The sequence below is a fragment of the Panulirus ornatus genome, chromosome 71, assembly GCF_036320965.1.
Source record: "Panulirus ornatus isolate Po-2019 chromosome 71, ASM3632096v1, whole genome shotgun sequence".
NCBI lineage: Eukaryota > Metazoa > Arthropoda > Malacostraca > Decapoda > Palinuridae > Panulirus > Panulirus ornatus.
The window spans coordinates 12,677,672-12,693,860 of NC_092294.1; the positions used below are offsets into that span (position 1 = coordinate 12,677,672).

At 41.0% G+C, this 16,189-nt stretch overlaps 1 protein-coding gene across 5 annotated transcripts; it reads left to right on the forward strand.

Annotated features, from left to right (window-relative positions):
• Positions 1–226: 226 nt before the first annotated feature.
• Positions 227–15,450, forward strand: LOC139747953 (LHFPL tetraspan subfamily member 2a protein). 5 transcript variants are annotated; one of them, XM_071660456.1, is made up of 8 exons: positions 227–532; positions 1,278–1,376; positions 4,998–5,236; positions 7,080–7,397; positions 10,020–10,156; positions 12,065–12,203; positions 12,382–12,495; positions 13,726–15,450. In XM_071660456.1, the coding sequence occupies exons 4-8, from the start codon at positions 7,193–7,195 to the stop codon at positions 13,866–13,868; spliced, it is 738 nt and encodes a 245-aa protein (XP_071516557.1). In that variant the 5' UTR covers positions 227–532; positions 1,278–1,376; positions 4,998–5,236; positions 7,080–7,192; the 3' UTR covers positions 13,869–15,450. The 5 variants fall into 5 exon arrangements, with proteins under 5 accessions (XP_071516557.1, XP_071516558.1, XP_071516555.1 ...); XM_071660457.1 differs by having other exon boundaries at positions 4,998–5,201; XM_071660454.1 differs by having other exon boundaries at positions 4,998–7,397.
• The last annotated feature ends 739 nt before the right edge of the window (positions 15,451–16,189 follow it).

Genomic DNA, 16,189 nt, shown 5'->3' on the forward strand with positions numbered 1-16,189 from the left:
TCCTCACCTTTTGATTGATTTCAGTGCATATTTTTGGTATGTCTTTAAGGACTTCCTTGATTTCATTGTGCTTTAGATTTGCACTCGAATCCTTACACGCATTTCTAAGGTGTTGGTGATTCAGTGTGTTCGGTCTGGGTCATGAAACTCCCTGCCTGAACTTCTGAATGAGACCAAACCGAACCCGTTACGGTGTCAAAACACTCAGTTCGCGTTGGACCTTTGCTGCGGGAAGACGTTTTGCTTTCTTATTCTTGTATATATTTACGTAATCGAGGATCATAGGATTTAACTGTGTGAACAGACTACTTGACGTTGTGCACAGTGTGTGAGTGGGTCATGAACCATAAATAGAAGCTGGTCAGGCTACTCGTTGGCTCGAGTTTATACCGGACTCTCCAGTCTTCTTGCAAATGGTGGATTGTTGTGAGTCGAGTGCTGTGGACAGCCATGACACAGCCGACGTGGAACTGGCATTGGCCAAGACCCTTGTACAAGTTATTCCATGACACGTGAAGGCGACTGTGTATCTGTAAGTTATCTAATTTTTTCATGATTCATTGAAACCGATTTGTTGGCTATTTTTGTGCTGAAATTATAACAGGTATATTAGATTCACTCCTGATAAATATATTTTCATAATGAACATGATTTTACTGTAGTTGAATGGCTTATCATAGCAAGGCTGGTAATGGTCGGCTTTGGTCTTTTCAAATGCCTTGACAGGCATTTGAAAAGATATCTACATAAGTAGTAGATCAGTGAATTTATTAAAAAACCAGAAATGTGAGCTCGTTGACGGATCCCTCACCAGATGATATCGAGGCCCAACATCATCCAAGTGAGATCCACTGATATGAATTACATGTTCTGGGGTGTAGAAGCGTTTGACAATGTCTCGTGGCTGTTAATGTGAATTCTACAATGTCTGCAGTGTTTGTATGACTTTAACTGTTTGATTGTTTGGTCTACGTAAATGTTTTCGATCTGAAATTGTGGGTTAGTGTTGTGTGGCTGTGGTGACTGCTGCAAGCATACAGTTGTACACACTGTGTTATGCATGTCACTGTATATCTAACTTTGAATCCCTGCAGAGGAGTATAATTGGCAAGTTCCGTACTTAATGTACGGTAATGGATTATGGTAAATATGATAGATTGCTCTTGATAGATAGAGCATCTATACTATGCCATGTGTCGTCCGTGACATTCTCACACACACGCACAACGTAGCTCCTTCATTTCCCAGCTACAAGTTCTAATGTCTTGTGTTTTCAGGTGTTGGGTCGGACTGAACAATCGTGTGGCGAACAAGGACAGAGCCGGGAACCTAAGGACAATGTGGGACTGGAAAGAATTCTACCTCCATTGTTAGCAGTAAGTTCTTAAAGTTTGTCTGTTTAAATTCATTTCTATCCATTCTTAAAGGATCATTTTCAGTATCATATTCTTAATCACTTCGGTAAAATATATTTTCCATTTCATATATTGATATCCGAATCACAGTACTGAATGTTTGAATTGTACTGTATATCAAAAGGTGACCTGTGTAAAAGGGTGTCTGACACAATTCATTATTGATCCAGATACACGATGGAACTGGATTTCATAATTAAGGGCTTATGAAACTTCTAAATAGGTTCCGAAAGGTGGTGTTGACCTCTGATTGGCTCATAAGTGTTGTTAACCTTTGAATGGTTCAGACAGTTGTTGACCTCTGATTTATAGTAGTAATAGGCAGCAAAATATTGAGATAAATGAAAGTATATGATCATTACAATGATTAACAGCTTTATTGTGGAATTAAGAAAACTGAATAGTCTCCAGAAAAATTCGTCACAAATAGCACATTAAAAGCTTGCTTTCATTTAGACGTTTATATTATGACAGAAAACGCAAAAGATATACGAAAGCGTGTAATTCATTATTGAAGATAGACAAAAATTATTCATTTAGACCTTGTATCCATTTTTCAACATCATGAATTGCACGTAAGATGAAGTCTTGATTAAAAAGATATAAAATTTAGAAATAAAAGAGAGAGAGAGAGAGAGAGAGAGAGAGAGAGAGAGAGAGAGAGAGAGAGAATATGACCTGACTTAATTACCAATGCAGCTTAGTCAAGGACATGGTATCATTACTGTTATGGTCACGTCACCTGACCTCTCTTGTTCCCCCCTTTTTGTGGTTGCAGTTTGTTTCCTAGTGCCCTTGTTACCAGTGGCACCTGTAGTGTTACCAGTGGCACTTGTGGCGTTACCAGTGGCACTTATGATGTTACCAGTGGCACTTGTGTTAACATGGCCTTTTATGATGACGTCACTGATATGTGTATCGAAAATTCATGTCGATATTCTACCAGAGAACGAATCTTAGTCTTTCATGTCGACTTTTAAATGCTCGTGTTTAGCCATCGTTCTTAGCGGCACAAAGAATTAATAAAGTAAGTCCAAAGAAGGGAAGCAAAGATTGCATCAGAATTAAGAAATTAATCAGTTTGAGGTTGGTAGCCAAATAGTTGCCTATCTGGGAATAAACAGTAGGGGGTGATTTGATCAGTCTTCATGTTTCTAAACCAGTTCAGTCACGAGGCAAAGTTCCAACAACCAGGAGGTTTAAAAAGAAATTAAGCAAAAAATTTGTAGGAAATAGATTTCAAATCGTCGTAAAGAATTGTTCGAATACTCTATGATAAAACTGTGAACGTTGACTGTATATAAAAACTTAAAAAGTTTGTCTAAAAAGAGAAAATGTTCGAGATGTGGCTCCACTAGTGTAGTACTCCCTCCTCTAACAGTACAATGAGGTAATTATACAACCACCCACTAACATGCATAAGTTTTCCTCGAACTAATGAAATCGGTCATTAGACTTTTAGAATTAAGACGAACGAATATTAGTGAATTAATACAGCCACCATCTCTATCATTCTGAAGACTGCAATGTCAACAACTTGAGCACAGGACTCCACTGTAAACAAACACCGGCAAACTAGTGAGCATCAACAGAGCCAGTTGATGGTTGGGGGGAGGGAGTGTGTGACGGGCTGATGAAGGCGTGCTACACAGGACGCGAAGCAGCGACCACGCCCTTTTTTTCTGCCACGCCCACAACCATTACATTATCACCTTGAAAGTCATAACTCACCTGGGATTACGGTAATTGACGAATGGAGTCCCCACTTCTACCTGACTGGTGCAGTGTGAGGTGGTATATATACATCTGGGTGAGGGGCCACGGTGGCGGAGGGTGTGTAAGGGGGAGAGAGGGACTCATGCTTCAAGTATCTGTATTCAAGGAGAAACTCAACGACGCTTCTGTTGTTGGGTTAATGGTGAGCTGTCCAGCGGTGGTGGCAGGGTCGGGAGGGTGGTGGCAGAGAGGGGAGTGTGGGTGGTGGCAGCGTCGGGAAGGTGGTAGCAGGGTAGGGACGAGATGGTGGTGGCAGCGTCTGGAAGGTGTCAGCAAGGTAGGGAGGATATGGTGGCGGGGGCATACCTGGGAGAACATGGAAGGGCCAGATAACAGAAGAACTGGTGATTTATGGAGAGGTTTAACAGCTGGGCGGTGGCGGGTCGGGAGTAACACTATCCTAAGTTTCTGCCTTTAGGTAGATGAGGAGAGAGGGCGGTAGAGCCTAGGACTCCTTGCTGTCCCCCCGCATGTCGCCCAGCAGTGTGGAGGGACGTGGGTGAAGGAGGGACAGGAGCGGCGTGGTAGGAGGATAGGAAGGGAGAGAATCGTGTATAGGGTTGAAGGAGGAGGCTTCTAGAGGCTTGGGACGGTATGTGTGTGTGTGTGTTGGACGGTATGTGCGATGATTTGGAGAGGCTGAGAGGCAGTAGCGAGGTGTGCTGGGAGGAGACATAGGAAGAATAGGATAATGCAGGAATGTTTGGAGTGGTTAAGGTTAGTTTAGTGGAGATAGGAGAGATGGGAAGGTTTTTTTTTGGAGGCTATGAAGAGATGGAGGGAATTATGGATGAGCTCGGGGACGAGGAAATTTGCTTGGAGGTGCTGAGCAACATGAGGAAGTGCGTTTGAAAGCACCTAGGATGGAAGGGAAAGCCTGGAGGAGCTGAGGAACATATGGAGGATTGGAGGGAAGTTTGGAGGTGTTGTGGTAGGGTATGGAGGGAAGTTTGGAGGTGTTGTGGAAGGGCTTTGGAGGGTAAGGTTTCTTGGAATAATGGTCATGTGTTTTATATCCCTCCCTTCAGCGCCACACACGTACGAACTCCCGCAAACAAAACCAACGCTCACACCTCATTAAGACGAGTCTCTCCAACAAAGACGCATGATATAACCTCTAAAAATAGTATCTAATGACATTTCTGAAAACTGCCCACATTATGTTCATTCACATTTCACAGTTTCACGAAAGCATCCTGCGTGACGTCACGATGATGACGTAGTCGTCGACACACCCTCGTCCCTGGGAGGCAACCTGATATTTCCTGCAGGTTCTCAGTGTCGTCCTGGGTTATATAGAGTAAGGACGTGTAGATCCTCTATCCTGTGCCTTGATTAATGAAGTTCTTATGATATTCGTAAAGTCATAGTGGAAGAATAGTGTCGGTAATTCATTAGTGGTTGGGTGATAAACGATCGTTCGAGGTTATTCGAGGATGTGTGGGTGTAACGACGAAACACGTTTAGCTTGGGTCAAAGGTTAAACGCCACGACCATGACGCCACGACCCTTGACCGCGACGGTGCGGTCTTTGAGCATAACTGTACGACTTGTGGGCACGACGATACGACCCGTAGGTCAAAGACCATAACGTCATGACCAAGGGTCAACCACCGTTGGTGACAACACCAACAGGGTTGCTATACTACTGTCACTCATCACATGAATGGTACCAAATTATCATCATCCACTCTATGGCACTATTGTCACTCATGGCCGACCGGGGCACAAGGAAACATTGACTGGCACCTCGTACCATATCCATGGTCAAGTTTCACCATTCACTGTTGATCTCACTCCTTTAAGATTTCAGTGTGACACAGATTTCCCTACGACGCGCTGGTGTCGCACGCCTGCCCAGGCATCGACGATGTCGCTCTCGCTGGAGGTGGGTGAGCTTATCGTCAGAGTGGACGAGACAAGACAGGATGTGATGGTCGCGTGGGCCAACGAAACGCGGCGCTCAACAGCCTGATTGAACAATGGAGCAACACGACAGCTTAGTCTCAGGTCGATATGTAGGGTAGAAGGTCACCAACACTGTCGTAAGTTATACGTCAGGACAGGTAAAGTAACAGACCCGGCTGTGGCAGGGGGGGGGGGGCAGAAGACCTACGAAACTGTCGTAAGTTTTACGTCAGGTCAGGTAAAGTAGCAGACCCAGCTGTGGGGAAGTAGAAGGCCTACGAAACCATCGTAAGGTATACGTCAGGTAAGGTAAGGTCCCACACCCCAACTATAGGGGCAGAAGACCCCTGACATAATCGTAAGGTAAGGTCCCGGACCAAGCTGTCGTAGTTAAGATCTCGTAAGGTAAATGTAAGGTAACCATAAGGTATGCATTAGGTAAGGGTACACCGCTCACTGCAGCTCACATACATGCAAACGAATAAACAATATGACGGCAGGCAGCACATTTGTCAGCTCGTACTAGAATTACAGTTTATAAAATGAAGTGAATAATGAATCGCTAATGACCACATAAAGTCAATGTTTTATCATGAGGTAATCAACAAATTATTTAATCATGTGGTAATTAGTAGATCAACTTGACCGAGTTAGGAGTTTTATATAGTCATTGAGTATACAAGCACAAGCATATGTATGTGCACCGTAAATATTGTTTAGATCTATAGAGAAACAGTGAGAAAATAGATTTATATTGAACGTTAGACTGAAACGGATCAGGTTCGTGTCGTGTGCCACATTAATCAAAACAGGAAATTCATCGTTTTTTCTTTACGCAATTTCTTTTCCGCTTCAACGCTGTCAAACATCATCTCCCAGAGTTCCTGTGTTTATATCTCCAGTTAAATCAGAAACTCGCATCATTTCATGAAGCAGCACAGTATGTATAACATTCGTGAAATGTGGAGTATACAGTATGTATAACATTCGTGAAGTGTGGAGTATATAGTATGCATAACAGGGGAAAGTGTGAGGTTGTACACTATGTATGACATCTATGAAGAAGTTTTATACATAATCGTAAGGAGAATTTTCCTGCCTTTCATAGACCATTTAACTGACATGTGTACAATAACCTCTTAAGATGTACGACAACCTCTACCCAAGATGTACGATGACCTCTCAAGGCAAGGGTTCATCTCGTCCTCACTCAGCGCGGATGAAACGGTCAGAAAATAAACATATAGTATGCAAATGTTTGGTTCGGCGCTCCCTCCTCTGGTGTGCGTTAATGTAAGTAGACCAGCAGCCTCTCCATTTATAACGAGGAAAGAAAAATATATATTTTTCCACCGTCTAAGATATTTGTATGGTGGACGTGAGATCACGTGAGATCACGTCATTAGCTTGACCCCGAGGTGGTGGGGTACGTACATACGTCTCAAAATTCTCTACTGTGGTTAGGATCACGTAAGTCCCTTAATAGATCGTAAAGTCTTCTCACTAGTCAGTCGCGTTTCTGCCAGAGTCATCCCTTACAGTCCCTCCCCCATGTAAAAAGTCATGACCAATCAGTACATTAGAGCTAAGCAAGATGATCACTTTTTACCGGTCAAGTATACGGAGTAATGGTGTGTGTGTATAGGATCTGCTGGTCGTGATGGCCTGGGACGTGATGCTCGTCTGTCGGTGTAGGATTCTGGGTAATACCACAGGTGTTTGTGCGATCACTGGGCCAGATACGGCATACCAGAGGGGGAAAAAAGGGAATTGAAGTAGATGATCTAAACTCATATAACTTTATTAGTCTGATTGAATAGTTTTTCGTCCTATTTGGTGTTGCTGTTGGTATTGCATATCAGAAGGGGAACGAGAGATGAAAGAGATGGTATAAACGCAAAATACTTTGTTAGTCTGAGTGAATATATAGTTTCTCTTCTTCATTATTGTTGTTGCTAAACGATAAGTTTTATATACAAGGTTGGTGATCCGCTCTCCAGTGTTGTCTGGTGAGGAAGACTTCAGCAGACGTCCCAAGGTCAACACGGAGGAGGAGTGAGTGTGGTGTAGCAGACTTCCCTGGTCAGTGTGTGATGTGTGGCGTGGTGGTGATAGTAACCCGCTGGTGGCTGGGGTGGCTGCTGGGGAGCGTGGCCTGCGTCATGGCCTTGCTGGGGGCGAACCTCTCCCCCTCCTGGCTCCTAGGACCCCCAGCAACCGGCCCCAGCCCTCTGGTGGCTCTGGTTGATGACCAGGAACCAGCCTTCTCCACCGCCTTCCTACAGGAACAATTTTCCGGTAAGCTGAGCATCACATGGTTGTTCCCTCGCATTTCCCATAAGTCTAACTGATCACATGACATCAAGTCTTGAGGGACTTGTATTACTACGCCTTACCCAAGTTATTTAATTTGCCATAATTAAAAGAAATTTAAGGTTCTTCATGGGTATGACTGTAAAACCTCCAAGATTGCCAACCAAGAATATTGAATCATACGAGTTAATTTAGTATTAGTAGTAGAAGTTTTATTAACGTATTAATAAGATATTGTCTCCGCGAGTTGATTTTTTTTTTATATAACATTAAATGCACAAATAACAATACATGTTTTGTACATAGCACTAGAATCAAGTCTTGGAATAAATGTTAAACGTAGCAGAATAAATGTGAAGTCTAGCACTAGAGGTCTTGCTAGACACGTCTCCCTCAGTCTTTGGGGGGAAACCACTAGACGGGGTCCTCTCCTACGCCCACCCACCCTACCTCGGGAGCCGTGGTACTCCCCTCCCGTCCTTAGGACTCCTCCCCGCCCAAAAGTCCCCTCCCCTACCCCGCCTCCCCAGTCATGTTACTCACCGACGACACCACCCGCTTCCCCTGCCTCCCACAACAACCTCCCTCCCTCCGCCTCTCCCTCAACGCTGACCCAGGGACCTCTATCTCTCCACGCCTCTCCCTCCTCCACCACCACAAAGCGTGTTTACTCCATCCACACCCACCCCTCAGGACAGCACCCACCACACTGTAAATATTTGCAAGACAACGTGTTCAGCAGGCCTTCACATTCGTATATAAGCGTTCGTCTTGGGTCAGCATAGCGTAGGAAATGAGGGACACGTGAGCGGACGGTCATTTTGTCTCGAGTATTTCCACAATAGGCAACTGTGTCGCCACATATGGTGTGTGTTAGGCACACATATGGTACACATCACGTGCATCTGGTGTTACACTAGCGCATGGTACACATTACACGTGCGTATGGTGTGTATATGCCCATATGACAGGGCACACGCGTCAGTAGTGCATATATATATATATATATATATATATATATATATATATATATATATATATATATATATATATATATATATATAGTATAAACGCATATTAAACACATGCTTCACTTGTGCGTCATCATGTCATGATACATTCATGCGTTATGCGTATGCTAACGGCTACACCAACCATTTGACACATGCTTATGAGAAACATTACATGTATTATTCATTCGACCACATGTCGCATCGTTATGAGTCAGATAGAGCGGCCACAGGACACGTGAGGGCTCATAGCCACTCGGAGTACTAAAGGGCAAAGAGGATAGCCAGGGGAGGGATGGTAAGTGACCACTGGATCCCTCTTGTAAGCCAGGGGAGGGATGGTAAGTACTACTGGATCCCTCTTGTAAGCCAGGGGAGGGATGGTAAAAGACCATTGGGTCCCCCTTGTCTCTGCTGTGACTAGATATATTGCGTCCTTGTGATAACATCCCCTTAAGAGATTCATCCACCCTCGTGTTTTATACTTTTACACTGCATCAGGTCAAAGATATTTCACCGTACTGCGGATGAGAGCCATGTTTCGTAAGGGTAAAGTCTTGAAATATGATTTACTGAAATACTTCGTCCGTGTATTATTAGACAAATTAGTGTTTAAAAACTCAGATTTTTATGAAATGGTTCATCACATGAGAGATATGTTTTGCTTAAGATATAGATCATGATTTATGTGATTACACCAACCGAATTTTTATAGACTGTTTCTCGTAATCAAGAATTATGGTTAAAACCAATGAACTTATATGGAAGATGACGATGTTATAATCATGGAGACTACAGGGATATCTGCACTATACAATGAACAATCGTAAATTCATATTTTTGTTTATGAAAAATCATCAATATGCAAAATGAAATCAAAAGATTCGAACCTTCAGTACTAGGTTTTTCTTTCGTGCCCCCAAACCACTTGACCATCATATATTCTTTATACTTAAACTAGAAAATCAGCGTTACACCAGGTGGGAGACGTGTTATACCACGTTGGATACGTCTAGTGTGAACCTGAGGAAGCAATCAAGACACGTTCCCCACACAGCTTCCTGTGCTCAAGAGAGTAATAGTATAACCTTGAACTGGCTAAGGGCCTCTGATGTATCGCAACCAGACTCTGGAATTAGGGAGGTGTGTGTGTGTGTGCTTGCATTTATTTTTATAGGTAATGTAAAACGAAAACTACAGTGCTGCAGATTAGGTGAAAAGTATCTTAATTCTTTTATATATATAGATATATATTTTCGTTAAGCTTGGTTCAGACTATATTTCTACAGGACCGGACTGGTGGGGAAATGTTTGTGTGTGTAATTATTCTGTTGAAATTTGCAGTTATGTTTAGTTTACTGTATGGTACACTCTGTTTTCTTTGATGCAGTGTTTGATAATATATGTCATATCTGATAAGTACATATTGCAGTTTCATTTCAAAATTTCATATTTGATTATCAAATATAATTAATGTGTTACCTTCAACATAAGTAATTTTGCCACGGAATCAATGCTTTCCATCCTGATGTGGTGCTTCACAATAGATAGTAAGGTGATATCTATTGTCTTCTTCCCTTTGGTGTCTCTTCCTCAGCATCAGCTTTGGGATCTGGGAAGGAGCGCCTCTCTCTTGGACTATGGATTCGCTGCACAATGATCGCCTCTCGTACCAGGAACCCCTACCATTGTGGGGTTTATGCCACCACAGCCCCTGACCTGCCTGCTCCACAGGTGGGTGGTATTTCCCAGAATCAAATGTAACACTTAGAGACAGTTTAGTTTTAAGTGCACATCTTTAAGTTGTTCTACTCGCCTGCTTACCCCCTCGGCTCTGAAGATCTGCCAGTTTCAAATATCCACTTGATGAAAACACTCTTCACTGTAAAAGAATCTTATGTTCCAATCTGATTTAGTATTAAGAGATGTATAGTCCCATTTGTATATCTAATGCATCTTTAACCCACACAGTTGTATAGACCAGCTTAGTTTAGCACACTAGCTAAGATGCTATATGATTCTACTATAGGCTTTAATTGTTGCATTTTTGTGAAGGAAAGAAAATTTTCTAATAGGAAAAGATTTGCCCACTTACAATTCATTGTTATGGTTACAGTGAATAAAAAGTAATCCATTATAGATCTAGTGCCTGAGAAGAATTTTTTATCTAAGTTATGTTAAAGGGGATATCATAAACTATGCTGCTGGGATTCGCACTGGTGAGAAGTGATGTAGTGAGTGTTGTGATGGTTCCAATGACTATGATATGGTAGGGTGGTGAGTGAGTGTAGTGGTGATCACACTGGTGAGATGTGGTACAGTGTGTGGTGCTGGGGCTCAAACTGGTGAAAGGTAGAGGAGTAAAAGTAGTGTCTCTTATTGGGTTTCACCCTAGTGGTGGAGTAGCGAGTGTAGTGTCAGGGATCTTACTGGTGAGAGGTAGTAGAATAGTATGAGAGCTTGTGGGGTTCACACTGGTGAGAAGTAGTGTAGTGGTAAGAGTAGTGTTGGGGTTCACACTGGTGAGAGATGGTGTTGTAATATTAATGTCTGTTGTTGCAGTTCGCAGTGGTGAGAGGTAATGGAGTACCTGGGATTCACACTGGTGAGAAGTGGGGTAGCAACTTTCGTGCTGGGATTCACACTGGTGAGAGGTGGTGTAGCAACTTTAGTGCTGGGATTCACACTGGTGAGAGGTGGTGTAGCAACTTTAGTGCTGGGATTCACGCTGATGAGAGGTGATGTAGCAACTTTAGTGCTGGGATTCACACTGGTGAGAGATGGTGCAGCAACTTTCGTGCTGGGATTCACACTGGTGAGAGGCGATGTAGCAACTTTAGTGCTGGGATTCGCACTGGTGAGAGCTGGTGTAGCAAATGTATAGATGGGATTCACACTGATGAGAGGTGATGTAGCAACTTTCGTGTTGGGATTCACACTGGTGAGAGGTGGTGTAGCAAATGTATAGGTGGGATTCACACTGGTGAGAGGTGTTGTAGCAACTTTAGTGCTGGAATTCACACTGGTGAGAGCTGGCGCCTTGCGCAGCAAATGTATAGATGGGATTCACACTGGTGAGAGGTGTTGTTGCAACTTTAGTGCTGGGATTCACACTGGTGAGAGGTGTTGTTGCAACTTTAGTGCTGGGATTCACACTGGTGAGAGCTGGCATAGCAAATGTATAGATGGGATTCACACTGGTGAGAGGTGTTGTAGCAACTTTAGTGCTGGGATTCACACTGGTGAGAGGTGTTGTAGCAATTTTGGTTTTGGGATTCACACTGGTGAGAGCTGGCATAGCAAATGTATAGGTGGGATTCACACTGGTGAGAGGTGTTGTAGCAATTTTGGTTTTGGGATTCACACTGGTGAGAGGTGTTGTAGCAATTTTGATTTTGGGATTCACACTGGTGAGAGGTAGTGTAATGAGTTTAGCCACCATCCTCATCACTTGCATGCCTCCCTTCTCACTACACATCTTCCTTCTTGTCACTTTACTCTTTATGAAGCAGTTCATGTGTGTGTGTGTGTGTGTCGTCTCCCAAATTATAGTGTCTGAGGAGAGTTTTGTAACTAGACTTTTGTCCATGACCAGAGCCTATGACATGCAAGATGAAGACTTAGGCTGAAAGTGTATTACAGGTGGTATCATTGGTAGCAGTAGTGGCAGCAACGGTACTGACGGTACTATCATGCATTGGTGTCTGCAGCACTGCATGTGTGCGTCGTATCAAGGGTAGAAGTTGGTTCAAGATCATTGGGCTTGTGCAGGCTGTAGCAGGTAAGGTGTAATATAATCAGCCACTCATTTTCAAAGCATTGACTAACTTTACCATGAAAAATTACTGCATATGTACTGTTTGGTATATTACGTGTATTTCAGTATTTGCCAGATAGATATGTTATATTTTCCTTACAACATCATTACGAACTATACTAGAAGTATTTTGCATCAACAGGTGTTCTGAGCCTGATAGGTGTGGCTGTATTTCCACTGGCCTGGGATTCACCACGTGTACGAAACCAATGTGGACGTGATGCTGGAATATATTATCCCAGTAGCTGTACTGTTGGTTTGTATCATGTTACTCTGTATAGTTACTCTCTCTATCTCTATATTCAAACATGCAAGGACTGCAGCACATCAAGGGAACCCTCGTCCCAAAACTACAACTTCCACACTGAAGACATTGAACACTTGCCCCTCAGTTGTCCTACATTTACCCCAGTAAAACATGCACACAACTCTACGAACCTCTTGGCCTGCGATCTTGCCCATTAGAGGTGGAATTTGGGGCAGAAAAGTAATATAAAGGGCAGAAAGGTAATATAAAGTAAGTTATGCATTATTCATGTGAATGATAATAGTTATCATGCTAAAAGTAGACGTAGTGATGATATTGTATTTTTCTGCAGAACAATCTTAAATACATTTGTCTTGATTTCTCTCCATGACCTGATATCTCAAGTGAACTGCTTAAAGCTTTAAATTGGAGAAATTGTGAAAAATCTTTTCCAGACACTTAGTTCATACTTGCCACATGCTGCTGTACTTTCTTTTGTTAGAAATTCACCACCTCCACCTGCTTATTCCACCCTCTGCTTACAGAGGAAAAATCTTTGAAATATAAAAGGAGTGAAGCTGGTGTGTACTGTTAATGGAGTATAATAGAGAAAGATTTTGAACTGTTATGGGTGCCATGAAAAGTGTAGGATCAAGATGAGAAGCAGAAAGTTAGATGAATGGAAAATTACAGTAATTGGAAGAATGCTTGAGCTGTAATTTTAATTTACTATTACGCATATCCCAAAATGTCATTCTTGAAAGGCTTTCTTGGTGATAACATACGCAGTTGGTAAAATATAGAAATTCTTGTTCAATCTATAGTTACTTTATGTATGTTAAGAAATTACCACATAATCTAATATCCTCTTCCAAAGAAGAAAAAAGTTCAATACATTGGAGTCCTATATCATTTTCTTTACATCAAATGTTCTTCTCTAAATCAAAGCATGTCTGTGCATCCTTCCACAGGGATTATTGAACTTGAAGATGTATATGTCCTTGACTCCTCTGTGCTCACATCCAGCTTCACAATTAGAGATTTCCTCTCATCACACTTTTTCTAAACATCATAATTCAATAAAATCGTTTTTCTCTTTTTACCTTGTATACAGAGAAGAGTAAGGTGATACACGTAGCCTACCATTCTGTAATAGTAAAATATACTGAGTACAATTTTACATTTGTTATAACCAATAAGATATTGAAGAAGAATTATTGATAGCTTATCTTTTTTCAGGTTGGGCCACATATATAACTCTTGCCTCTAGCATTGGCCTGCTCATATGTACCTGGCTCTCTTCTTTTGCTGCCAAATCAACAACAACAAATAATGTTGCAGAGGAAATCAGTAAAGGAAACAATCCTGTGTGTCTCATATGAACCAGATGTCCTGATGACTTGAATGTGTTGTAGTCATACTATATTGTTCCTGGTGAAAAGACGTTAGTTGTAGTTGTCTGTGTGTAAAATACATAAGGGTATTTATTTGTCTTAAACTTGACTGGTTCAGCCATCTGGATTTTTCGTGTTCTCTCATCCTCACTATGTACATTCAAGCAACTAATATTGTTGTAAGATTGATAGATACCTTCTCTCTTGTACAATAATACTTATTTGCACAGCCTTTCCCTGGATATCTAATAATGTAATGAAATTAAAGTCTGCCATTCCCAGTTAGAGATCATGTTGAATTTAAGGGTTATCTTCATGACCCACTTCTAAAAATAGATTTTGGATTTTTTCCTCAAAAATATTTCTCTGGGGGACAATTCTTTTCTCTCTCCTGTTTTTCACTGTCTCTTCTTCTCTTTCTAGTAGTTTTGCAGTTGTGTTCCTGGATTTTTCAAAAGTTTCTCCAGGGTAGTTCACATTTTGATACTCTTTTGACTATGTCTCACCAGATATTATATCCAGTGCTACCTAAACAGTCTTCAATCATTTCTCGTTTGTTAAAAATAGTTTTTTCTTCCCCATGTTATATTAGGATTTGTAATCTGTATTTTATTTAGGTTGAAAATCTTTTCTTAAAAGATTGAATGGCATAAAGAATAATGGATTCAATGCCCCAGGGAAAAAGTGAAATGCATGATCATTTCACAGGAATTCAACTTGCGCAGAAATGATATTTACTGTTAGGAAGATTATGAATAGTAGAATAAGATCAGAATTCTAAAAAAAATAAAATACTGTGGCAGATAACACAACTGTAAGAGAATCAAACTCATTATATTACATTAAAATTGTTGCATGATAACTATTTGAAAGCTAATGTTACATTTTTTGTACTGTTCCATATTTAGACTTTTGAATATTGTCACAAATGTGTATCTACATTCTTTATATGCACAGTCATGTGGTATCATATGAGAATATACATATTGAATCATTCTGATTTTAGAACCAATCGTCAATGAATTTAAAAGAAATCATTTCATGAAAATGCTTTTTTCCCCAGACATCAGATCTTGCTTATTGTATTTATAGATAATTCCATTATTTGTATTGGAGGAAAATGGTGAATTCTGCATGACTAAGATCATAAGTATTGGAAATGTTCTCAATATATTGTTAATTCTGAATTTGAAGGGGAAGAGTGTGTGTGTGTGTGTATATACTTTAGTACTGTATAAGTACATTACCATGCCATTGTATTATTGTATTTTCTTAGATGATTATGCAATGCAGTATACATCATCAGTCCATTGTTGGTGCTGCTGAACTACAACTGCTTAATTATACCAAGAATAGTAAGTGACCTTCTGTGAGGTTGAATCTTCACTGCGAGTTCATTAAAGAATACTCGCTCCAAAGGAGTATAACATTTCCCTGGAACTGATTGTAGTGCAGCTTGTTTCAAGCTAGAGAAAGGGGTACTGGGGTTGTATTATGGTATAGCAATTATTTATGTAAATTCTCTTTATTAGAAAAACCTATTATTGATTACTCTGCACATTTCTGTGAATGTTGTATTCTTTCTTTACATACCTTTAAACTATGCACATTAATTGAGAAATTCTGAATATTTCCAATTGTGCAATTTATTCCATTGCCATGTAGAATTGCTGATACTGGAAATCACATACTAATTAATTGATCAGAAATCCATGACTCTCCGTTTCCGCACCTTAACATCATAAGAGAAAAATTAATTTGTTTTATCTCAAAAAAAAAAAAAAAAAAAAAAAAAAACCTATAATTTTCCAAAAGAAGGAACAGAGAAGAGGGCCAGGTGAGGATATTTCCTCAAAGGCCCAGTCCTCTGTTCTTAACGCTACCTCGCTGTCGCGGGAAATGGCGGATAGTATGAAAAAAAAAAAAAAAAAAAAAAAATCGAACCCATCACATGATCAGAGCAGACTATGGCATTAAAGGATACCATCTCCAATATATCTCTACAATTAGTCTATGATAATCCTCGGTAAACTTAAGTTGCTTAATCTTGTTATCTACACAAGATTGGCCGGGAAAGATGCTGGATGCCATGGGATAATTGGCTTAATAGACACCTGGACGATGGTGATTGGCTTGAGTTCTATGAAATTCTAAGATAAATGACATCCTGGACCAGAACATTTAACCCAGAGTTATTTAAACATTTGAATTATTACATCTTGCATCAAGGCGAGTATTTTCATGATTGTTACATCTTTGAACTCCAACCATAACAGAAGAATCGGAACAACCAAATCTTGGAAATGGCC